This window comes from Pipistrellus hanaki (assembly GCF_964339955.1).
Source record: "Pipistrellus hanaki genome assembly, chromosome: 14".
In the NCBI taxonomy this organism is placed as follows: Eukaryota; Metazoa; Chordata; class Mammalia; order Chiroptera; family Vespertilionidae; genus Pipistrellus; species Pipistrellus hanaki.
In genome coordinates, this window is record NC_140516.1 from 37,480,734 (window position 1) to 37,506,315 (window position 25,582).

Genomic DNA, 25,582 nt, shown 5'->3' on the forward strand with positions numbered 1-25,582 from the left:
CCACATTGGCATTATGCCATTAGTCTATATTGGAGATGTAACAGAAAACAGTGGTATAAAACATTTATATAAGTGTGCTATTGAGGACCTAGAGGAGCTGAATGGGAAGCTCACTGGATGGCCTTCTGTATCCCCACCCCCAATGTGTTGGTTGTGAATCTGACCTACCACCTGGAGAAGCTGCCAAATACAATGCCACCAAGCAGGCTGTGAAGCAAGTGTCAGAGGGCCCTGCCACGGGCACTCTGGGCTATACCGAGGACTAGGCTGTCTCCTGCAACTTGAGCGGGGACACCCCTCCTCCACCTTCGACCCTCGTGCTGGCATTGCCCTCAATGACCACTCTGTCAAACTCATTTCCTGGTATGACAATTAATTTGGCTGTAGCAACAAGGTGGTGGACCTTAGGGTCCACATGCTTCCAAGGAGTGCCATGAGCATGCCCTTCTGGATTTCACACTCGATGTGAAACAACTAATTGTTGGTGTTAACAAAATGTTAACACTGAACCACCCCACAGAGAGAGGAGGAAACTGTTAAGGATGTTAGAATCTACATCAAGAAAATTGACTACAACTTTCACACAGTATCATTTAGACCAATTTCTGGTTGGAATGGCAACAACATGCTGGAGTTTTGGCTCAAAGGATGAAAAGTCACCTATAGAGACAGCAATACCAGCGGCCCCACGCTACTTGAATCTCAGGATTGTTTCCTGCCACCAGCTCGTCCAACTGATACGCCCTTGCATTTGTTCATCTAGGGCAGTGGTTCTCAACCTTTCTAATGCCGCGACCCTTTAATACAATTCCTCATGTTGTGGTGACCCCTAACTATAAAATTATTTTTGTTGCTACTTCATAACTGTAATTTTGCTACTGTTAATGAATCGTAATGTAAATATCTGTGTTTTCCTATGGTCTTAGGTGATCCTGCTAGCGGGTCTCAACTCACAGGTTGAGAGCTGCTGATGTAGAGCCTAAGACCATCGGATATTTACTTCAGTGTTACAACTGAAGTACAGTCTGCTGAAATGCACTATGAAGCTTTGAGGGAAGCTCTTCCTGAGGACAATGTGGACTTCAGTGTCAGTCAAAGGTATTCATCATGACAATGTGTTCGGTGACAGCAAACATGACCCATCAATGGAAGCAGCTGGCTTCACAGCTCGTGTAATTATCCTGAACCATCCAGGTTAAATCAATGCCAGATGTGCACGTGTGCTAGCTTGTCTCACAGCTCATATTGCTTAAAGTTTGCTGAGCTGAAGAAGATTCATCATTATTCTATCAAGAACGTGGAAGATGGTCTGAAGTTTTTGAAATCTAGTGATATGGTTTCTGGAAAGCCATGTGTGTTGAGAGCTTCTCTGACTACCCTCCTCAGGGCCATTTTGCTATTTGTGACATGAGACAGACAGCTGCTGTGGGTGTCATCAAAGCAGTAGACAAGAAGGCAGTTGGATCTGACAAAGTCATCAAGTGCTCCCAGAAAGCTTAGAAAGCTCAGTGAATGTTATCCCCAATACCTGCTACCCGAGTCTTAATCAGTGATGGAAGAACAGTGTCCAAACCATTTGTCTCAGTTGGCCATTTAATTTTTTCCCCATTTTTTAAATTGATTATGGTATCACATAATTGTCCTCATCCCCCCAATCCCATCCCAAACCCCTCCCTATGTATGCCCTCACCCCCCCGCCCCCATTGTCCATGGCCACTGGCCAGGCCCATATGCATGCACACAGTCCTTTGGTTGATCTCTTCCCCTTTACCCCCACCCTCCCCTACTTTCCCTCTGAGGTTTGAAAGTCTGTCCGGTGCTTCTCTTTCTCTGAGTCTGTTTTTGTTCATCAGTCTATGTTGTTCATCATTTCCTCTAGATGTGTGAGATCTTGTGATCTAAGAAATACCCTTGTAAGAACCTAAACTGAGAAAAGCCATAATATCGATAGTTATGCTGAGAGGCAGATGAATCAGTCTGTAGTGAGTTCCTTTCTGGACCAACAGTTCTTTTGAGTCCCAATTTCAATGTCAAATAGTTCCTTATGTATACATGTCAGCCATGCTATTTCAGATCTGGTTGGTGGCCAAACGGTGGTGATGCAGGTCCGACCATCTCTGGTTTGGTCCTGGGCATCCTTCAGCAACACACAGCTGCTGTCTGCTGGTATGGCGAGGTGTCGTCAGCATCTTCCATCTCTGAATTGTTTCCATTTAATTTTAATAGTAAATGACTAGTTAATGATAACAATGCATTGTAAAACCTTCAGAAGGAAAGAAGAATGTTTGTGAACCATTTTTTTTTGCAGAGAGGAAGGGAGAGAGATAGAGAGCTAGAAACGTTGATGAGAGAGATACATCGACCAGCTGCCTCTTGCACACCCCCTACCGGGGATGTGCCCGCAACCAATGTACATGCCCTTGACCGGAATTGAACCCGGGACCTTTCAGTCCGCAGACCGACGCTCTACCATTGAGCCAAACCGGTTTCAGCGTTAACTATTTTTTTTTAATGTAAATTGTCCACCACATGGCAAACAGTAATGGATAGTTTTTATTTTTTTTCTTAATTAAAAAAAAATTTTTGCATTTAAAATCAATACAGTTTAATAGATTTTTGAGACCTATTAAAACAAAGTTAAATGAGAAAAAATGTAAAGGAAAAAATGTTGTTACCACTAAAATCTAAGATCTTGCACAAGAAAATAAACTCTTTTTAAGTCTATTTGTAATCATTAACTAAAAGTATACAACTCTGTGGTTATCTTGAACATTGAACTTTTGTAGATTTTTCAAAGTTATTGAAATTCACTTATTAACATTTGCTTACTAACTAGAAATGATACAGCGTATTTTCCCCTGAGTCATTGTGATTAAACATTTCTTCCTATGCCATCAATTACTTATAGCACACACACATTGAACCATTAGGAAGAGATTTAGGAGAAATCATTTTACATAAAGACCAGAATCCAGGCTTTCTGACTCCTGTAGATCTTGTGGTCTTTCTTAGTGCAGTCTTTAAGTATCCATAATATGGAAGGGGGGAATTCACAGAGCACCTGATCCTATAGAAAACTTGCTTATTTTTGACATATTCAGATTGCATTTTCAGGACCCTAGGAGAGCTTGTGATTTAAAGAAGTCCTATGGTGTATCCTTAGGTAACAGGAATCATTACAGTAGTTTGTCTTTTGTACTTAAAAGTACTCATTCTGGTTCTTAATGATTATCTTCCTTTCAAACCTCCAAATTTTTTCTTCATTTACAATAGTAAACCTTTCCAGTAGTTAATGTCAGATTTTGTCTGATTTTTAGCACCTTTATATTTAAAAAATTCAAGGCATTTGCTCATTCAATCATATAATACTTTTCCTATTCTCAGTGATTTAAAATATTTCAGATAATGGTTCTGTATTTACCTCTATTAGTTTTTTCAGAACCTGTTTTGGTTACAGAAACTGGTCTGACATTTATGCCACCCTTGCCAATATAAATATATAATGTAAACAGTAAAGTGTCCAAAGATCCTGCTCTCCCTTGCTCATGGAATAATCAATATTGACAGTTTGCTTGAATTAATACATATTATTTGAATATATATATCTAAGTATAAAAATTTATATCAAAATGGAGTCACACATACTGTTCTGCCAGTTGCTTTTTAATTTTTTTGCTTTGTTTTTGTAAAAAAAAAAAAAAAAAGACTATATTTTAGAACAGTTTTAGGTTCACAGGAAAATTGAACATAGAGATTTCTTACATGCACCTGTGCCCACACATCATTATAATTCCTATTATTTACTTTTGTTCCTCTTATTTGCAGTAGACCTCACAGGAGACTTACATATTATTTTTAGAAAATGATCCCACTTATACCATACTATTCACGAAGTCTTCTCTTCAGTCCCAATGAACATTTCCAAGCATAGCCAATTTGTTCTTCCAACTACTTGCTAGATGAAGCCAGGCAATAGATCCTCTTCCATCTGTTAAGTAGAGAGGTAGAAGACTGACATCATTGTCAAAGAACAGTTCAGATATTTAGATGCCTGTATGCAAGTGCTTTTATACATGAGGGAAATTGTTATTACACTGTTGTCAATACACAAAGGCAAAATCAGATTTATAAAAGAGATGGAAAGGAAGGAAAGTATACAGATTAGGAAAAGTAAGAGTTTTTCTTTTTTTGTGTATTTTTAAAAATAAATCTTGATGAACAATATTAACTAGTGAATATAATAGAATCAGAGGTATGGAAGGGGAGTGGACTGACGATTCACGGGGAAAAGGGGAGTGGGGGATGTGGGAAGAGTCAACAAAAACTGCACCTATGGATGAGGACAATGAGGGTTGGGGAAAGGGCAGAGGGTGGGGTGGGAGCCTGGTGGAGGGGAGCAATGGAGGGGAAAGAAATGAGGAATATTTATAATAATATGAACAATAAAGATTTATTTTAAAAAAAAAATAAAAATAAATCTTTATTCAGATTATTACAGTTGTTCCTCTTTTTTCCTCACATAGCTCCCTCAACCTGGTCCCATCACATCCCTTGCCCTTACCCCTCCCACTATCCTCATCCATAGGTGTAAGATTTTTGTCCAATCTCTTCCCGCATCCTCCACACCTCCTTCCCCCTGAGAATTGTCAGTCCACTCCCTTTCTGTGCCTCTGAAATATTCTACAGATTATTCTGTTCTTCAGATTTTTTATTCACTTGATTTTTAGATTCACTTGTTGATAGATGTGTATTTGTTGTCACTTTGTTCATAATTTTTATCTTTACCTTTTTCTTCCTCTTCTTAGAGTAGGGGTGTCGAACTCAATCAGAGAAGGGGCCAAAATCTAAAATCCAGCCTAAATCGCGGGCCGAATGGTTTACTGAACAGTCATAAACTGACAATGTCATAAACTGACAGCCGAGTGCAGTGATGACAGCGCGGTGTGGGCCACATTGCAAGGCCTGGCGGGCTGGATTTGGCCCGCGGGCCTTGTGTTTGACACATGTGTTAAGAGTACCCTTCAGCATTTCATATAATAATGGTTTGATGGTGATGAACTCCTATAGTTTTTTCTTGTCTGTGAAGCTTTTTATCTGACCTTCAATTCTGAATGTTAGCTTTGCTGGGTAGAGTAATCTTGGTTGTAGGTTCTTGCTATTCATCACTTTGTATATTTCTTGCTACTCCCTTCTGGCCTGCATAGTTTCTGTTGAGAGATCAGCTGACATTCATATGGTTATTCCCTTGTAGGTAACTGTTTTTCTCTTGCTGCTTTTAAGACTATCTGTCTTTTGCCCTTGGCATTTTAATTATGATGTGTCTTGGTGTGGTCCTCTTTGGATTTCTCTTGTTTGGGATTCTCTGGGTTTACTGGGCTAGTAAGTCTATTTCTTTCACCAGGTAGGGGAAGTTTTCTGTCATTATTTCTTCAAATAGGTTTTCAATATATTGCTCTCTCTCTCTTCTTCTGTACCCCCATAATTTGGATGTTGGTACGCTTGAAGTTGTCCCAGAGGCTCCTTACACTATCTTCAACTTTTTGGATCTTTTTGCTTTTTGCTTTTTTGGTTGGGTGTTTTTTGGTTCTTCGTATTTAAAATCTTTGACTTGATTCTTGAGATCCTCTAGTCTGCTGTTGGATATCTGTATATTATTCTTTATTTCAGTCAGTGTATGCTTAATTTCTAGTTGGTCCTTTTTCATATCCTTGAGGGTCACACTAAATTTCTCGGAGGATTCTAGAAGATTCTTGAGTAACCTTATAACTATGGTTTTGAACTCTATATCCAGTAGTTTGCTTTTCTCCATTTCTTTCATTTGTGACCAGTTTCTTTGTCTCCACATTTTGGCTGCTTCCCTGTGTTGATAGAGTGGCTTTGTGTGCTAAGTGTCCTATAGGGCCCAGTGGCTCAGCCTCCCCAGTTACCTGAGGTGGACACTCTTGGTGAACCCCTTTGTGGGCTGTGTGCATAGTACTGTTGTAGTTCAGCCTTGATTGCTGTTGGTATCACTGGAAGGAATTGACCTCCAGGCCAATGGGCTGTGAGGATCAGTTGTGTCTACAATGAGAGAACTTCTGTGCTGGAGACACCCTTATGGGGTGAGACTTGCTTAAGTGGGGCTTTAGTGCTCACTGAGTCTGCCCCCTGAGTGTATCTCTTATGGATGTGAAGAGTTGTAATCTGTTATGGTCTCACTCTGATCACTGGGTACATTGGCTCTTGGATCTCCAAGTAGGTGCAAAGTCAGCCACTGCCTGAGCTACAGAGAGATCTACAGATTTCTACTCGTTGTTTGGGGGTTGGAGGTGCCCAGATGATGCCCAGCTGTGAAGCACTGCCAGCTGCTGTCCAGCCTGTGGCCTTCTTTGGAGGCTCTGAGGCTCTCTGACCCAGCTGCAGTTTGTTAGGTTTTAGATTGCAAAAGGCCAGGCCATTCATATGCAAAAGCTTCTGTGCACAACTTGGGTGGGGTTGTAAATTGGGTGAGGCACGGTCTCAGGGAATCACCAGGGCAGAGCAAACAGCAATGGTTGACCGTCAGCTCTGCCCCAAAGAGGTCCCTGGGTCTCTGTGTCCCTCGGACCATGCAGGAACAATGATCGCTGCAAGCACCTCTGAGAGAAAGCCACCCTCATATTCCAGCCCAATGCCAGGTAGTTCAGCTTCTCCCTGTATGAGCCTGGGTCCCCAGAGTCTGACCTGGAACTGGAGTTCAGAGCAGTTGGAAGCTTGTAACTCCCTCCCAATTGTAAAAGACAACAGTGTACCCAGTTGCCAGCCCTTTTTCGTGTGTGCCTCTGTACCTCTGCACTTCAATTCTGCACCTCTGCAGCTCATCCCAGTCTCAGTATGCTTTTCTCTTTCCTTCTAGTTGTATAAATTCCACTCAGCCAGCCTTCCCATGGTTCTGGAAGATATTCGTTTTGTCTTTTAGTTGTAGTTTTGAAGTGGTTGTGCGAGGCAGCAAGTTCAGGTGTCTACCTATGCCGCCATCTTGCTTCCTCTCCTATAAGGGTTTTTCTTGATTAAGCTGATTAGCTGGGGGCAAAGTATGGGAAGGCCAATATTGAGTAAGCTGACTGGGTCATTGGAGTTTGGCTTTGAATCAAGCATATTAAAGTCAAAAGTGCCTACAGAGACCTACTGTATATTTTCATCATTCCCTGGCATAAGAATTCCATTTTTTTCCCCCCAGATATTTACAACAAATGGGTAAACATGAAAAAAAATCTAGAGGTTTAGAGGGAGGAAGCAGGCTCTGATACTTAGAATTACAGGAACCCATATGGGTGCACATACAAAGCAAATGTACACAGTTCATTCTATCTCTGATCAGAAGAACATGATATTAACTTCTCAAACTTGCAATTATAAATATCAGGAAATATGCCGGGACCGGTTTGGCTCAAGTGGATAGAGCATCGGCCTGGGGACTGAAAGGTCCCGGGTTCGATTCCAGTCAAGGGCATGTACCTTGGTTGCAGGTGCATCCCCAGTAGGGGGTGTGCAAGAGGCAGCTGATCGATGTTTCTCTCTCATTGATGTTTCTAACTCTCTATCCCTCTCCCTTCCTCTCTGTGAAAAATCAATAAAATATATTTAATAAATAAATAAATAAATAAATAAATACCAGGAAATATTAGAATCTTCAAGACAAACAGACAAAAGCAAACAATCAAGGTTAACAGACTAGTTTTTCCTGGTATCTGCCACCTGCCAAAGAATGGATTCCTATTTAATGCCACCTGTCAGAAATCACCACCATTGGTCAGATAACCGAAATCCTAAATCACTGACACCAAAGGGGAAGACTATTGAATAAATGCAAATCTGAAAAATGACTTGGCTTATAAGAGCTAAAAAAACTTAATCACTATCTGTACCACTTATCAGATGAGCCGGGAAGGTGACCTGCAGGACCTAAGCTGGGACAAGGTGTATCTTCATACTGCACACTTTGATGGTAAGTCTTAGGTGGGAAAATTCTTGATAAAATTCTCTGGGTTGTCGAGATAACAACCCCTTCTGCCCGCTGCTTCTCATAGCCATTCCAAGAATGATTGGGGCTGCCTTACTCTCTGTGAAAGTGGAATTGCATTGGCGGGGTTTCTGTTAACTCTTTTTAAGTCTTCCAGAGGTAAAAGCTTAGAGTGCATAGGGAGTTCTCTCTCAGTTCTCCTAACTGTTCCCTTCCATTTTGTAATATGAATCTCAGCAGTTAATAAAGACCAGTGTGACAAAGAGTTGGGCTCTTGTAGATGCCAGTCCCACACATGGCCTGAAAGATTCGTTAGAAGTTAGGCTGATTTCTCCTGAACCATTTGTGGTAGGCTTCTCCCCCTGCTCTGTTTCAGGCAGCTCTGCTAACACCTGTCAGTAGTTCTTTTAGAAGGTCTTGTCATTTCTTTTAGAAGGTCTTATCGTTTATGGAGTTTAGTTTAGGGGTTAGCAAACTTTTCCTTTAAAGATCAAATAGTAAATATTTGGGGCTTTGTTGGCCAAGAGGCAAATTGAAGAGTCCTTATGGAAAGACTGTTCATGTTGAGTTTTATAGTTAAAAAATGTAAAAACAAGGGTCAGATGAAAACAGGAGTCCACTGGACTTGACCTATGAGCCAAATTAACCCCTGCTTTGCTTCATTTAGGATGCTTTCTGTCTTCACTGATGGATTTTTAAACATTTATAATTGTCATCTTTCCAGTTTGCTTTTGTTGGTATGATCAGAGGTCTGTATCAAAGCCAGTGAACTCTGATCATGCCTTTATCCTAAATCACTTTAACCCTGTTATAGGCACACAGAAAAGTGTGGAAGTCCATCTATGAGACAATAACTGAATAAATGTCCTAATAACATTTACATACCTTTCAATATTAATAACACTGAACATATCCACTGGTACTAGTGGTAAATATTTTTATTATTTGTGAATTTAAGATAACCAGAGATATTAAGTATACATTACTTAATACTTAGGCCAGGTATTAAGTATACATTAGAATGTATATGTATGTATGTGTACATTAAATTGTATACTATTTTCTTGTTAATCTCTGTAGATACAGTCTGTATATACCCACAGAACACAGAAGTGGCTTTTTTTGTGTGTTGACAACCAAAATGTTTCCACATGATCTTCCAAATGATGGTGTTTGCCCTTTAATATGTTGGCAAGCATGCTGCTAATTTAGGATGTCCTGATTTTAAATACTTGCTTTACTAGGGGAAGAGGGCAAAAAGGAGCTGTTGTCTAATGGGTATTGAATTTCAGTTTTGCAAGATGAAAAAGTTCTGGAGGTTGGTTGCACAGCAATGTGATTATACAATATTTAGTACTACTGAACTGTACACTTACAAATGGTTAGGATGGTAAATTTTATGTCATGTACTGTTGTGCTGTGTTTGTTTTTTGTTTTTTTTACCACAATACAAAAATTTGCTTTAAAAATATTATACAAATAATACCTGATAATTATGAAAAAAATCAGAAAATACAGACAAGCAAAAATAAAAATAAAAATCATCCATGATTCTACAGCTAAGGTTAACATTTTGTTGTATAAATGCATAAATTCCATATGTGTAGATTCACATTGAATATGCTATTTTGTAACCTTTTCCAACATTTAACCATCTGTTAAGTTCTTTGTTCTTAATTTAAAATCCAAAGGAGTAGGATATTTCACACTTCTATGAACTCTAAGGCCTTAAACAGAAGTGAAACTGCACGTTTAGGGTTACGTACTCCCCCCCCCCCCCCCACACTTCTTTGATGCTTCTCTCTTTATATCATCATGTGTCCTCCAGAGAAGTAAAGGCTCCTCCACTCCTGATCTGTCAGTCAGTTCTACTAACATTTTTCAGTAGTTCCTTTTATTTTTTAATGTATTTTTATTGATTTTAGAGAGGAAGAAATGGGGGGAGAGAAATAGAAGCATCAATGATGAGAGAGAATCATTGATCAGCTGCATCCTGCACACCCCACACGGAGGCGGGGGTTGAGCTAGCAACCCGAGCATGTGCCCTGATTAGGAATGGGACTGTGACCCCAACGCTCAACCACTGAGTCATGCCGACTGAGCAGTAGTTCCTTTTAGATATGCTCACACCTACAGAGACTTCTGGTGCTTGTGTGAACTGATGAATCTGTCCCTGGGTTTCCTTGGTCACATGGCTGTCCACTGGGATCATGTAAACATGCCTTCAAGCAAGATTAACGATTAAATTGTTGGGATGAAAGGTCAGGAGAATTGCCTTGAGCTGTAAAATCAGAATGGGAGATGACACACCATTACGCACCTTCCTTCTCTGAGGAAAAGAGTGAATAAAAAACAACAGCAATACGGGAGTCTTCATTTCAGAAGAGCTCCAGGAATCATGCTGGAGAAGTTCTGCAACTCTACTTTTTGGGTAAGAAATTATACTTATTCTCTTCTCAAACCAGAACAAGTAATAGATTATTAGCCTAGATGGCCGCAAAGCAGAACCAGAAAAGTTAGATATGCAATTGATCTAAAGCTCAGGGTATTTTTTTTAAATCAAAGAATGTCAGAATATCTCCAGAGGATATTCTGTGTGGGAGAAGTAATATATTTACTTATTTAGTTGTAAATTAAAAAAAATACTTAAAAAAAAAATTGATTTCAGAGAGCAAGGGAAAGGGAGAAAGAGAGAGAAACATCAATGATGAGAGAGAATCATTGATCGACTGCCTCCTGCATGCCCCAGGGTGGGGACAGAGCCCACAACCCAGGGATATGCCCTGATGGGGAATCAAACTGTGACCTCCTGGTTCATAGGTCGATGCTCAACTACTGAGCCACACCATTTGGGCAGTAATATGTTTATTTTATAACATATGTTTATTATATTCTAGATTCTTTTTCTTGGACAAACTACAAAATTGCCTCTCTAAAGAGAAACAGGAAAATGGCTTCTAATTTCATATATGTTAAGAGTAGGAATTGTGTAATTTGTGGGGTAGGAGCAAGAAGAGAAGGTCCCTGACTTGAGTCTTTAAAAAAATATATATATTTTATTGATTTTTTACAAAGAGGAAGAGAGAGAGATAGAGAGCTAGAAACGGTCGATGAGAGAGAAACATCAACCGGGGATGTGCCTGCAACCAATGTACATGCCCCTGACCGGGATCGAACCTGGGACCTTTCAGTCCGCAGACCGATGCTCTACCACTGAGCCAAACCAGTTTTGGCGCTGACTTGAGTCTTGTTGAATAATGTCGATGATGAAAAAATAATGCTCTAAACTAGAGTAACTGGCGATTAGTGATGTGGACTGGAAGTTGAGGATAAGGATGCAAATCTGGACACCATGAGCACTGAGACAATTTTTTGAAACATTAGAGCAGAGAATTTTGAGATAAACAGCGCGAGCAACAAAAACAAATGTTTAATGGAAGAGAGAATGAGAAAGGACCTTGGATTTAGTGATATTAAGAAATTGTGATCTACAAACTCCTAGCATCATCATCAGAATTACCTAGAATGTTAAAGTAGTTTAAATATCAGATAAGTCTTCTTGATTCTAAAGTTAGATAACCTTATAGGGAGATAAGAAGAGCAGAAGTGAGATAGCAGAGCACCTTGGCAGCACTTCCCAATCTTAGAAAGAATCTGGGTCCCAAGACCAGAAAACATACCTCAAGAAGGTGGGGCTTAATAGGCCAACCCTTGAGAATTCTCTCTAAGAGTTATCTGGCAGATCATCTTGATCAGGGCACCTTAACCTTTTCTTTTGAGAATCTGTTCAAACAGCCGTACAACACAATTCAAAAATATTTATTGGGAGAGAAAAATCTATTCTCACATGACTCAAATATAAGAATTAGTGCCCCACACCCTCAATTCACAAGGTATTTCTCATTATCGCAGAATGCAAAGACCAGTACAGAACTTGCTGGGAATAAGCCTTCTGTTTAACAGTTTCATTGTGCTTTTATGCTGAGGCCCCCTGGGTTTCTGACATAAGCCCTTGGGCTCTGACATAAGCTCTCTGGAATCTAAATGTCATAGCATGACTAAGCATTCTACCTGCCTGCATATTTGAGTGTCTGCCAGTGAGTTAATTTGGTGCTAAAGACTAGAATAAGAAAAAGTTTTTATATCCCAAGGAACTATTCTCTCCATTTGGATTGGAGAAAAGTCCATCTTCTTCCTACAACTTGGCAAGTGCATTGGCCGAGTTTAGTCAGTGACTGGTGGGGAAATTCACTTAGAATCACAGGAAGAAAGGTCTTTAAAGGTTGCATTGGCCCAAAAAAGTCACTGAATTGTCATTAAATTGTGAATTTGTATCAATGGAGATGAATAGAAAAATACAGCAGAAGGGTCGGGCTGGATGTAGATATATAACATAGTTAAAATTGTTTGGAAACGAGTTGGGGTGGAGGGTGTGGGCTAGGGCTGGTCTTCTGTCTTCCAAATCATGTAACTCACAATCCTTACATTTTGGTCCCCCAGAATTCCTCATTGCTGGATAGCCCGGAGGCGGATCTGCCACTTTGCTTTGAACAAACTGTTCTGGTATGGATTCCTTTGGGCTTCCTTTGGCTCCTGGCCCCTTGGCAACTTCTCCATGTGTATAGATCCAGGACCAAGAGATCTTCTCTAACCAAACTCTACCTTGCTAAGCAGGTATGGAACCCAAGTATTTTCTAACTAATTCCTTCGTGCGCCATAGAAACATTTTCTTGGTGGTTTTTGCTAAGTCTTCTTCCCTGTCTTTAACCTGCCTTCCCAGATGCTGTTGACTGAGGTAGAGACATGTTCTGTGAGTGTCCCTCTCTCCACCTGCCTTATGCCTCCCTGGTCCCTTGCTATATTACTTAGTTAAGATGACTTTGAATTTTGCAAAAGGATAGTGACTTAGAAATCTTCTGGAGAGTGGACACCCTGGACACCAATAATGGGTATCAAATCAATAAAATACATAGTTGTTGTCTTTTTAGTATTTGAGAAGGGAATGTGAGATTTCCTATCCTTAAACTGTTCTATATCAGGAGACTGTAATTCAGTTGGTACCTTCAATGAGATGAAAATTAAGTATATGATGTATCCTTTATTCTCTCGATTCAGGCAATCCAGCCATCATCACTTGTCTCCCAAAACTTGGATCTGAAATAGGGCTTTCATTCTCCCACTCTCAACCCTAGGTCTCATGGTTTTGTTATGTGAGGACTCATGTGAAATTTTCACATATTTTTCTTTCCATTTCCCCCTCCAGTTTTGAAATCTTATTTCTTTAGGACTTCTTTTAGATGGCTGTTGAACTATGAATTGATCATCCTTCTCAACTTCTCTTTTTTTAAATTTTCTTTTTCGCTTTTTATGTTCTGAAAGATTTCTCCAAATTTTCTTGCTGTCATCCTAAAGAGCTTTTGTTTTAGTAATCACAGATTTGACTTCTAAGAATTCTTTTTACTTTTTGAGTATACCTCTTAAAAACAACAACAGCATAAACCAACAAACTATTAATGGATGCAGTGTCTTCTCAAATCTCTTGTAGGACATTAATTTTAAAATAAACATTATTTTCTATTCAGTTAATTATTTCTGTTTGTTTCATGCAAGAATCAGTTTTTCTGACTAATTATATTGGTTATCTGCTTTAATAGTACTAGTTTTTCTCAACGTTTTAGTGGTTATTAGTGTTCTGTTTTTTTTTTTTTAAATATGTTTATATGTTAATGAACATATGTGGCTGGAGTAGGTTCCTCTGCCATTATATTTGTCTGCTTCCCCATCTGGCCTATTCCTCATGGGAGGACGGCCTGTGAGCTCTGAGACTTGCATGACTATTTGGACTGTGGGCTTCCCCTAAGAGCAGTATCTTGGGTGGTACCTTTCTACCCCTACTGCGTGTCCAGTGAATTTACTCTGGATGAAGTTACTATGGGGCAGCAATATCCCCTCTACCCACTGGGAAAGGATTCAGTTTCCTTAGAGAGCACTTTTGCTTCAGATTGTTTGGGGTTCGGGTGGTAAATATAATTGTTGTCAATGGATTTGCATTTATGGGGTGGGATCGGGAAGAGAAGAAAGTGACTGGAACTATACTAGTTCTGTACACAGAATTTTAATTAAGACTGACTTCTGTCCTGTTTCCCATTCTTACTCACTGTCTGGGCTGACTATAGAAAATAGATTTATATTGGTTAAGACTCTCTCACCTGGAAGTCATACATGCTGGTTTAAACAGTAAAGAATTTTTCTTATAAAACAAACAGTCCAGAGGTAGTGTAACTGCAGGATTTGTTAACATACCAGCTCAACAACATCAACAGATAGCTGATTGTTTTTATCTTCTGCTTACTTCAGCATATCAAGCCAATTACCAAGCTAGCACATGATTGCAGGATGGTTGCAGCAGCTCCAGGTATACACCCTTGTCAGTGTCCGGAGGCAGGTGCCCCTATGTCACTTCAACAAGTAGTTTTATTGAGATATAATCCACATAACATAGAAGGCACCTCTTTAAAGTGTATAATTCATAGGTTGTTGTTTTTTTAGCATAGTCACCATCATCACTGTCTAAAATTCCAGAATATTTTCATCGCTCCAAAATGAAACCCTGTACCCATTAAGCAGTAACATCCTGATCTCCCCCTCTCCTCTAGTCCCTGGCAACTTTAAATCTACTTTCTGTCTCTATGAATTTGTCTATCCAGGACATTTCTTATACTTGGAATTATACAATACTTTTGAAAGTTTTCTTTTATTGTAGTAGAATATACATAAGATAAAATTAACCATTTTAATCATTTTGACGTATACAATTCAGTAGCATTAAATACATTCATAATGTTGTATAGTCATCACCACTATCTAGCTCCAGGGCTTTTTCATCACCTGAAATGGGAATCTTTTACCCATTAAACAGTTATTTCTCACCCTCTATTCCCCCTGCCCCCAGCAACCACAATTTGGCTTTTGGCCTCTCTAAATGCCCAGTTTGGATATTTCATATATAAATGCAGTTATACAGTACATGGTCTTTGTGTCTGTCTTCTTTCATTTAACATTATGTTTTCAAAGTTCATCCAGGGTGTAGCTTGTATCAGCATTCCATTCCTTTTTATGGCTGAATAATATACCATTGTACGGGTATACCATATCCTATTTATCTAATCATTGGTTGATAGATATTTGCATTGTTTCTTTTTTTTTTTTTCTTGTGCCTATTTTGAATAATGATGTTAGGAACATTTGTGTACAAGTTTGTGGGTGGGCATAGGTTTTCATTTTTCTTGGGTGTATATTTAGAGATAGAATTGCTGACTCATTTGGTAAGTTTATAGAAACTCTGTATTTTGAGGAATCGACAAACTTATTTTCCAAAGTGCCTGCACCGTGTTATATTCCTGCCAGGATTGTGTAAGTTTCTAACACAATAATCCTTCCTTATCCTTTGTGTTCTGTGGTCTCAGTTACTTAAGGTCAACCAGTTTGAAAACACTAAATAGAAAGTTTCAGAAATAAACGATTCATAAGTTTTAAATTGTATGCTGCTCTGAGTAGTGTGACCCTTGTTTTACTTAACAAAAGCATCAAGTACAAGAAAAGTGATGCTGGCAGTTCAGATCTGCCAAAGAAAAGCCATCAAGTTTATGTATCCATATGAGAAAACATAGTGTATATAGTGTTCAATACTATCTGCAGTTTTAGGCATCCACGGTGGGTCTTGGAACATATGCCCCTGAGGATAAGGGGGGAATACTATACTCATCCTCACCAATTCTTGTTATTGTCACCTTTTTTATTGTCACTATCCTAGATGTGAAGTGGTATCGCATTGTAGTTTTGATTTACATTTCCCTAATGATTAATAATGTTGAGCATCTTTTCATATTCTTTTGGCCATTTGAATACCTTCTTTGGAAAAATGTTTTATTTGAATAAACCCTTTGCCTATTTTTAATTAGGTTATTTGTGTCTTTCTATTGTTGAGTTGTAAAGAGTTCTTATTTCCTGGATCTATATATCACTTTGAATGGTGAAGAAAACTTTTCCCAGAAGCCCTCTCAAGCTAGGTCCCACAAGCTGTCCCTACTTCTCTTTGGCCAGAATTGTGTCATATGTCCATGGCTAAAGCAGTCACAGGCCAGTGGAATGGAACCATTATCACTGGTTTTGATTCACCACATGGGGTTGGAAATGGGTCCAACTCCTACCCAAACATATGGCTAAGCTGAGTAGCACAGGTATTTTACAATAGAAGAGTTCTGTTAGGAAGAGGAAAATGGCTGTGAGGAGGCAACTCTACCTGTCAGGGTCCCAAGAGGAAACAGATGGCTAAAGCAAAGCAGGATAATATGAGGAAGTTGTATTTACAAAGGGATCTGGAGCTTAAGCAGCAAACTTACCCTCTAGGCTTGAAGGAACAAGAGTGGAGAGTGAATCTGGTGGGGCAGATAGAAGACACAAGCACAGCACCTAGTAATGTCAACTCAACCTCCCTTCACGGTTATCTTTTTGTGTGTGTTTTGGACGATGTTTTTCTCTGCTTTTACCTGTCACCATTGACACGTATGCTTTTTGTCTTCTAAAACTTATCTGATCTACTGAGCTTACCCTTTTTCATTCATATTCTCAGTGCTATTATGAATTTATTTCTTGGTACTTTACCACCATTTCAGTGAGTTGGGGGGAAGGATGGGCGATAAAGTACTAAACCTGCATCTTGGACAGGAAACTCTTGCCTTTTTCTATGTATGTTTTTAAAATATAATTGAACTCATTGTATATGCAGTTTTGTAGTCTACTTTTTTTTCACTTCAGATGATTTCCCTGAGTTAATATTCTTCTTCTAAAAATTTTATTGATTGATTTTGAGAGAGATTGATAGATTTATTGTTCCACTTATATATGCATTCATTGGTTGATTCCTGTATATGCCCTGATGGAAGATCAAACCCACAACCTTAGTATATCAAGACAATGCTCTAACCAACTCAGGCAGGGCTAAAATTATTCTTAAACATAATTCTGATCACTAATATTGTTCATCACATGAGTATACTGTAAGTTATTTTAACAACTCTTGCAGCATTAGCTCCTTCCAACAAATCTCTCCACAACTGTTTTTGGGTAATTTTTGTTTTATAAGTGCTTCACTATTAAAAATGAGGCTCCAGGCCCCGCTGGATGTGGCTCAATAGTTGAGCATTGACCTATGAACCAGGAGGTCACAATTCAATTCCCAGTCAGGGCACATGCCCGGGTTGTGGGCTTGGTCCAGTAGGAGGCATGCAGGAGGCAGCCAATATCTCTCAGCATTGATATCTCTCTCTCTCTCTCTCTCTCTCTCTCTCTCTCTCTCTCTCTCTCTCTCCTTCTCTGAATTTAATAAAAAAAATGTTTTTTAAATGAGGCTCCAGTTAAATTCTTGTGCATAAATATTTGCTTACAATTCAGAATGTTTCCTCAGAATAGATTCTTAGAAGTAAAATTACTATATCAAAATATATTATCAGTTTAAAACATAATGGAAACTTTTTATAATCGAGAGGATTTTTGTCAATTTATAATCTTAAAAGTGCATTAAAATTCATTTCTCAGCACCCTTGGCAGCATTACATAATCTATTTTTAACTTTACATGCAAAATGGCATCATATTGTTTTACTAATACAATTGATTTTTTGAAATTTGTTAAAATTGCCTAGCTTAGTGGTTGAGCATCGACCTATGAAGGAGGTCACAGTTCAATTCCTGGTCAGGGCATATGCCTGGGTTGCAGGCTCGATTCCCAGTATGGGATGTGCAGGAGGCAGCACATCTCATCATAGATGTTTCTCATCATAGACGTTTCTATCTCTCTCTCTCCCTCTTTCTTCCTTTCTGAAATCAATAAAAATATGTTTTAAAAATTTTTGTTAAGATTATTTTTCATTTGTGAATTGTCTATTCACATCATTTGTTCATTTTTTTCAAAATGGGGGCTAGTGTACTTAACTTTTTATCTTTTTAATAGATAATTTACAGAGGGTTACAAAATTTAAAAGGTACAAAAAAGTACATGGTACTCTAGTTACTCATTCCTGTTTGAGCTGGCAACCATCAATACCGGTTCCAGAGATAATTCATACTTGTACAAATAACTACTACCTACATATACTTTTTTTTCACACAAATGTTAATGTCACGTATATACTCATCTGTGTCTTGAAGGTTTTTCCATTTGGCACATATAGGTCTGCTTCTTTTATATTGGCAACTTGAGATGCTGTTGTTTGAGTGTACCATAATTCATGTGCCCTAATGATAGAAATCTAGGTGGTTTCTAATCTTCTACTATCATAAGCAATGCTATAATAAATAGCTTCATAGATATGAGAATGTCTGTAGGATGAACTCCTGGAAATGAAATTACTAGGCTAAAGCTATATGGACTCAAAGTTTTTATAGACCGTATAAAGTTCCCTGCATCGAGGTTTTTTTTTCTCTAACCAACTTTTTATTATCAAATTTTTTTGTATTTGCTAATCAGATAAGTAAAAAGTGGTATGTCATAATTTGAAATTGCACTTTAAAAAAAAATGACATTAAACAATTTATGTTTCAAAGGCTGTTGTGTTTCTTTTTCTTTAAATTAACCATTTATATTCTACTAGAGGCCCAATGCATGGATTCATGCACCAGTGGGATCCATTGAGAGAGGGCCTGGCCTGTGCCCTCTCTCAATCCGGGACCCCTTGGGATGTCAGAGAGCCGGTTTCGGCCTGATCCCCGCAGGTCCAATCCAGACAGGGGGTTGCCTGATTCACACAGGCCCGATCCTGTGCTTGAGCATCTGCTCCCTGGTGGTCAGTGTATGTCATAGTGACCAGTCGACTGGTTGTTCAGTCACTTAGGCTTTTAAAGATATTTTTTATATAGATATTTTGCATTGGTTGTTGGTTTGTTGGTTTTTAAAAATTTCTTTGTAAGAGTTCTTTATAGTATAAATTGGTTCTTTTTTATATGGATTGCTTCACGTATTTTTAATAAATTTGTATGAGTTTAATATGTGTAAGCCCATGACAAGGCTTCCTCCTTTTCCTTGGCCTGGGGAGTGGTGTGCTGGTTGTTATTCTCTTTACCTCAAGGGTGGGTGCTTTAGCTCCACATTGCTCTATTTTACCTTCTAATTTACCTAAAGGCAAACATAAATTAGCACTGCAAAAGCAATTATTTTTCCCCCCAAAAAATTCACAATCTCATGTGAGGAAAACACAATACTGTACAGCACATTATATACTCCAGAAACATGAATTCCTCTTATTAATGTGTTTTCACTCTAGCCTTGTTAGATAATAGCACTGTTTCTATGGTTAAAAGTGGCTGGTTTTTATTATAAAGGGCCCAGTATCTTTGCCTGAGTCATTCTGGATGAATGAGGCATGGGAATGAGTAGGGATAGATAGATGGGAGTAGTAAGGGTAGGCAAGACAGTACTAAAGATATTTGTTTTGATAGTTAAGATGCTGGTGGACTGCCAAAACCAGTTTGGCTCAGTGGATAGGTGTCAGCCTGCGGACTGGGTCCCAGGTTCAATTCCGGTCAAGGGCATGTACTTTGGTTGTGGGCACATCCCCAGTAGGGGGTGTGCAAGAGGCAGCTGATCAATGTTTCTCTCTCATTGATGTTTCTAACTTTCTATCCCTCTCTCTCCCTTTCTGTATAAAATCATTAAAAATAAAAAGATGCTGGTGGACCTCCTCAGCAGAGGTAGTAATTTTCCATCCTGTGAGGGTGGATGGTCTTTTAGAACAATAAATGTGTATCATGTCCCATTAGCTCATAGGACAAATATTGATTGGCTTGTAGTCATTTTAGAATGACAGAGTTACAATTGTTTGCAATGTTAACTTCAAAGGTTATATGGGGAAACGGCTGGGACAAAGACCATATAAGCCTAACCAGTGGACATAGACAACGGGAGGTGAAGGCATGAGTGTTGGGGTTGGGGAGGTGATGGAGGTATGAGGACAAATATGTAATACCTTAACCAAAAAGAAATTAAAATGAAAAAACAAAAACAAAAACAAAACAAAAACAAAGAAAGGTAATAGTGCCATTCCAACTAGAGTGGCGGATCCTTCTTTTGAATCTATTGCCTTAGGTATCTGTTGCTATGTAACTGATTACATCAAAACTTAGCAGCTTAAAAGTAAACAGTTTTTATCTCACAGTTTCTCTGCATCAGGGATTTGATAGCAGCTTATCTGGGTTCTGTTTCAGGGTCTGGGACTAAGGTCATCTGAAGTTTTGATTGTGGCTAGAGCATCTGATTCTAAAGTAACTCACATGTTGGCAGGTCTCAGTTCCTTACCAAGCGAACCTCCCCATAGAGCTAGGATGTCCTCATGAGGGGGCAGTGAGTGATCTAAGAGAAAAAACAAGGAGGAAGCCAGCTAGTCTTAGAAGTCATACACTGTCCCTTCCACCATAATCTACGCAGTAGAAAGAAATCACTAAGTTAGCTCACACTCAAGGAAAGAGGAGCTTAATGGAAGAGAGGCATATCAAAGAATTTGTGAACTTATTTTAAAACCATCACACTCAACATTCTTCAAAAACACTTAGCATACTTGGAACTTTATTCCATTGCTTGAACACATGTATCCATTCACGCCAGAAATATTTATTGGTGTGTTATCTAAATCACTGCATACCATCCAGCAAGTACTGGAACCATTTTATTTTAAAGAATGATATCCTCCTAACAGTGCTCTTTTTTCCTCCCCAGGTGCTTGTTGGGCTTCTTCTTATTCTAGCAGCCATAGAGCTGGCCTTTGTACTCATAGAAGACTCTGGACAAGGCACGGTCCCTGCCGTTCGATACACCAATCCAAGCCTCTACCTGGGCACATGGGTAAGTCCCGTCACCACTTCTGCCCTGTTTATCTTATCTCTAATTCAAAGACATGTCACTGAAATTTGCTCTTTTGGAATGAAATAAAGTCCAATGTCATCTACCTTTTTCAAGGGACCTATGAGAGGCAAAGCTTGATTATAACGGGGCAAAACAAAGTTTAGCTTTTCATCTACTTTTGAACACTCCTTAGGGCAAGAACTATCTTTAATGACTAAGATATGTATCTTATGGACTTCAATTTTGCCACCTAGGGATCATATGTGAAATTCAGGTTTATTGATATGAAATAATTTTCTTAAATGCTGTAAATATTACTATTAAATTGATTGACTGTAGAGTGTAGACTATAACCAACAGATCACTGTGTATAGCGTTGTTTGTATAAACTTGATGACAGAAATTGATGTTTCCTCTTCAGGCATGATTTTTGGGGGCTGCCTATCCAGTGTTTTAAAAGCAATTGAACTAGATGCTATCATTTTTATTATGCCTCATAATTATTTGGATTTCCAGTCTCTCTTGAAAAATCAGAATGGCTGGCAATGATGAGCCTCCATTCCCTCAGGGCAATGGTCAGCTAGGATTGAGTAGCAGTTGCCCCTGTTAGACCAGTCGTGTGTCCAATACTTCACTCAGTAACATGGTCTGCCTGACCCTCGCAGGCATATGGTTTGTTGACCCTGCTTAGGACAAACAAAGAAGGGTTTAAGAGGTGGTGTGTTGCAGCCAGCTCACAGAGCTGATTGTGTGCATCTCTTCCCGATCCTGCACCTGGTGACATCATGCTGGAACTTGAAACCCACAACAGTGGGAGTATTTATACCATGGAAATAGGCAACTGCTATAAATCATGGCTTCACGCCTCCCCCCAGAATATTGGTTTACTGAGTTTAGAAAACCAACATTTAATTAATTACATCTACTGATAAGTGAGATGTTACAAGGGAAGTGTTTTTATTGACTGCTTAATCTATGATACTATTAGAAAATCATGATACAGACACCTTGCACCTATCCAGCAGAATATGCCTCCATCACCCGACTGCTACAGTGCTTGATGTTAATTTCCTTGGATCTTGAAAAGATTTTTCTGGCTCCCAGAGTAACTACATTAAAATGCAGATGGTGACCTTCTGCCTTCTTTGCTAACTCCCCACCCAAGTGTGGTGAATAGAGATGGGGTGGGGACGGGGGTCCCAGGGAGAGCATGGAGGCCCTGAAAAGAGAAAGTTGGATGGTGTCAGGGAAGAAATCTACAATTTGGCATTTGTGTGCTTTCTGCCTGGCCAGATGAAGTACAACAGTCTCCTCCCGTAGTCCTCCTTTCTTCCTTTGTTTTCTGACATCCCCTTTGCCTCTTTTCCTTGGCTAGTGACAATATATTTCAAAACTTGATGTGACTGCCTCTCTAGCTCCTGGTTTTGCTGATCCAACACAGCAGGCGCTGGTGTGTGCAGAAGGACTCTTGGTTCCTGTCCCTCTTCTGGATTCTCTCAATTCTCTGTGGCACTTTCCAGTTTCAGACTTTGATCCGGATGCTTTTAAAGGTAAGGAGGGAAGAGAGGGTGACACGAGGAGAAACTGCTAGGCAACTTCTCAGTTGGAGCCAATGGCTTACAGTAAGTTGAGCTCCAGGATAGAATCGTACTTAGGGGATTTGACGGAGGCTTTAATCACAAATATTCACATAAAGGGGCTGTGTAGACTTCATTTGGATCACAGGTTCATTTTCTCTTTGTTTTGTTTTTCCTTTTCCCATAGGGTGACAATTCCAGTCTAGCCTACTCCTGCCTGTTCTTCATCTGCTATGCCTTCCAGATCCTGATCCTGGTCCTTTCAGCATTTTCAGAAAAAGGCTCATCAAATGTGAGACTTGAAATAGACCCACCTCATAGATTATTTAATTGGATGGCCCCTTGATAAATATATAAGGCATCAAGGTGTAGGTGTGTAGGTGTTACACAGGTCCCCTGATATAGCTATGACTCTTGAAGGCCCCGTAGCCCAGAATACAGTAGTGTAAGATCATTTTATGACATAAGGCAATAGAAGGTGACTAGAATAAGGAAATATTGACTTTGATATTCACCTACCAGTCTTTAGCATAGACAGTTAATCCATACATCTATGCCAGAAGGTCTAATTGTTGGTCAATTGGTGACCTTGGGTTCTCCAAATAAATATATGTTGACCAGCCTATTTCGGTATCATATCTAGTTTCTATAATGTCAGTTTCTGATTTTAGAGTCCCATGGAGTTCCTGTTCCCAATTGATTTATTTTCTGATTTTTTGTGTGTTTTTCAGAATCCATCACTCACGGCTTCATTTCTGAGTAAAATTACCTTTAGTTGGTATGACAGGTAGGAAATGCGTGGAGAATGGGTTGTCTCTATCCCCCACCTCCTCAATTGTTGGAAAGTGATGGAAATCTTAATTTTTCAAAATGCCTCCTGTGGCCTCCATATCTCCTCTTCTTAGAGTCTGAGAATGTTCTGACAGATCAATTTAGTTAATTGCCTTCATTGGGCAGATTGAGATGCTGAGGAAAAGTTGGAAGGATATTTGCTCTTGGTAGCCTGGGGGTTCCCTGGAGAAAAGGAAAGGCTATAAGAAAAGGAGGCAGTAGAATAGGAACAGGGGGTTGTGGGGACAGGCAGTGAGGCACAGATTTGGAGGGCAAGGGATGAATTAGTTGTCCCGGGCTCCCAGAGGATCTGGAGCAGGCATCCTTGTCCTTTGTAGTTCCACAGACCCTTTTGTCTGGTAACACCCAGGTAATGTTTTCAATGCATAAAACAAAAGACAGAGGTTATTAAGGAAAACAAATACATTGAAATGTGGTTACCTAAATATTTTTTTAAAGACCAAATATGTGATGTGGAAATCAAGTGCTTCTTGATTAATGCATTAAATAACGATCTAGTGATGGGACTAACAATGAGCATAGTTTCACAACAGTAATGAGTGTAAATGAGCCATGAAAACATCTGGGATTTCTCCCAGGGGCAAAGGCTCAGGTACTCCTTTTTACAACTCTGGTTGTCTGCCTTTACTCATATTAGAAGGAAAGGCTAAATATCAGTTATAAGCTATTAAAAATAAAGACATGATTTCTTTTCTATTCCCTTTCTCAAATCCTAGGTTGAGGAGCTCTGACTTAGGGAGACAATATGGAGGTGGCTTCCAGATCTGCTCAGTTCCTTAAGAGCATGTGGAGGCCTCTCCAGGAGATGCCAGAGCAGCAAAGAGGTAGCCAGTGTTGAGGAGGAAGGAGCAGGAGCAGGGGGAGGTGATGCCCTTTTAGCTCTTAATTCAGTAATGCCCCTGCCCTTCTCTTCTCTTGTCTTCTACCATCTTCTGTTACCCACACGGGTCCCCTCCCTGTTCTCTTCACTCTTCTGTCAAGATGAAAGGGTCAGGAGATGGAGTAGTGGAGCAAGGGAGAAGTCTCCTTCTTCTGTCCCTCCATCCCAGAAGTGGGATGTGGGTTTTGATAGAGGCATCCAGGAGACAGCCTCTGATCCAGCCTGTAAGGTCTCAGCCTCTGGCTCATCTCATTCTAGCATTGTTCTGAAAGGCTACAAGAAGCCTCTGACGCTCGAAGATGTCTGGGATGTGGATGAACAGAGTAAAACCAAGATGCTGGTCAGCAAATTTGAAACACACATGGCCGGGGAGCTGCTGAAGGCCAGGCGGGCACTGCAGAGACGGCAGCAGAAAGCCCAGAGGAACTCTGGAACCAGGCTGCACGAGCTGAATAAGAACCAGAGCCAAAGCCAAGATGTCCTTGTTCTGGTAACTTTTCCACGAGGGTCTGTGTGAATGTGTTGTATGTCTCAGGCAAGAGGACATCAGTGTCATGGTGATTCTATCCTCACATACTTTTCAGTGTATTTTATATTATTACTAGAGGCCTGGTGCATGGAAATTCATGCACTGGAGGGGGGAATCCCTCAGCCCCGCCTGACTCCTCTCACAGTCTGGGAGCCCTCAGGGGTGGGAGATGACCCAGCCATCGGAGGAAGGTGATGCCCCCATCACACCTCAGCTGCTGCCACTGCCGGCAGCACAAGTCTCAGCCGGCCCTGGTTACCCGAGCCTTGGGCAGCCCTGGGCAGCTGGGAGGCTAAGGGTACTGGGGGGCTTTGGAGGCAGGTGTACAGAGCAGCTGGGCTTGCCTAGGGACAGGCCTGGACTTGCTGTGTGCCTGCCATCCTGGCGGGGTTGAGGGGACTGAACACTGCCATCTTGTGACTGTGTGCACTGCCATCTTTAAGGGTAGGGTGGTCAATTAGCATATTCCCTCCTTATTGGCTGTGGGTGCTGCCATCTTTGAGGGTGGGGCAGTCAGTTAGCATATTCCCTCTTTATTAAATAGAATTTGTATTCACAATACTAAGAATACTTTAGTGATGGAAACATAGGGGTATAATGTACTATTTGCTTTCCTTTGAGGTATATTTGAAATTTTCTATAATAAAATGTTTGTTTCTTTTTTTAATCCTCACCTGAGGATATTTTTCATTGACTTCAGAGCGAGTAGAAGAGAGAGAGAAAGATAGCAAGAAACATCGAAGTGAGAGAAGCACATTGATTGGTTGCTTCCTGCAGGCCCCTGACTAGGGCCCAGGCAAGGGAGGAGCCTGCAACCAAAGTACATGCCCTTGACCAGAATCAAACCTGGGACCCTTTGGTCCACAGGC

The 25,582-nt window shown here is 40.0% G+C and overlaps 1 protein-coding gene across 5 annotated transcripts in view; it reads left to right on the forward strand.

Moving 5' to 3' along the window:
* Positions 1 to 9,905: 9,905 nt before the first annotated feature.
* The window catches only part of ABCC2 (ATP binding cassette subfamily C member 2), a 54,675-nt gene continuing 38,998 nt past the window's right edge, over positions 9,906 to 25,582 (forward strand). The window contains exons 1-7 of one of the 5 annotated variants that reach the window (XM_084904054.1): positions 9,906 to 10,412; positions 12,482 to 12,655; positions 20,750 to 20,875; positions 22,291 to 22,425; positions 22,640 to 22,744; positions 23,184 to 23,239; positions 24,443 to 24,674. In XM_084904054.1, coding sequence (XP_084760180.1) covers positions 10,380 to 10,412; positions 12,482 to 12,655; positions 20,750 to 20,875; positions 22,291 to 22,425; positions 22,640 to 22,744; positions 23,184 to 23,239; positions 24,443 to 24,674 — 861 coding nt within the window. In that variant the 5' untranslated portion in view covers positions 9,906 to 10,379. The other 4 variants (XM_084904053.1, XM_084904056.1, XM_084904055.1 and 1 more) reach the window with 4 other exon arrangements.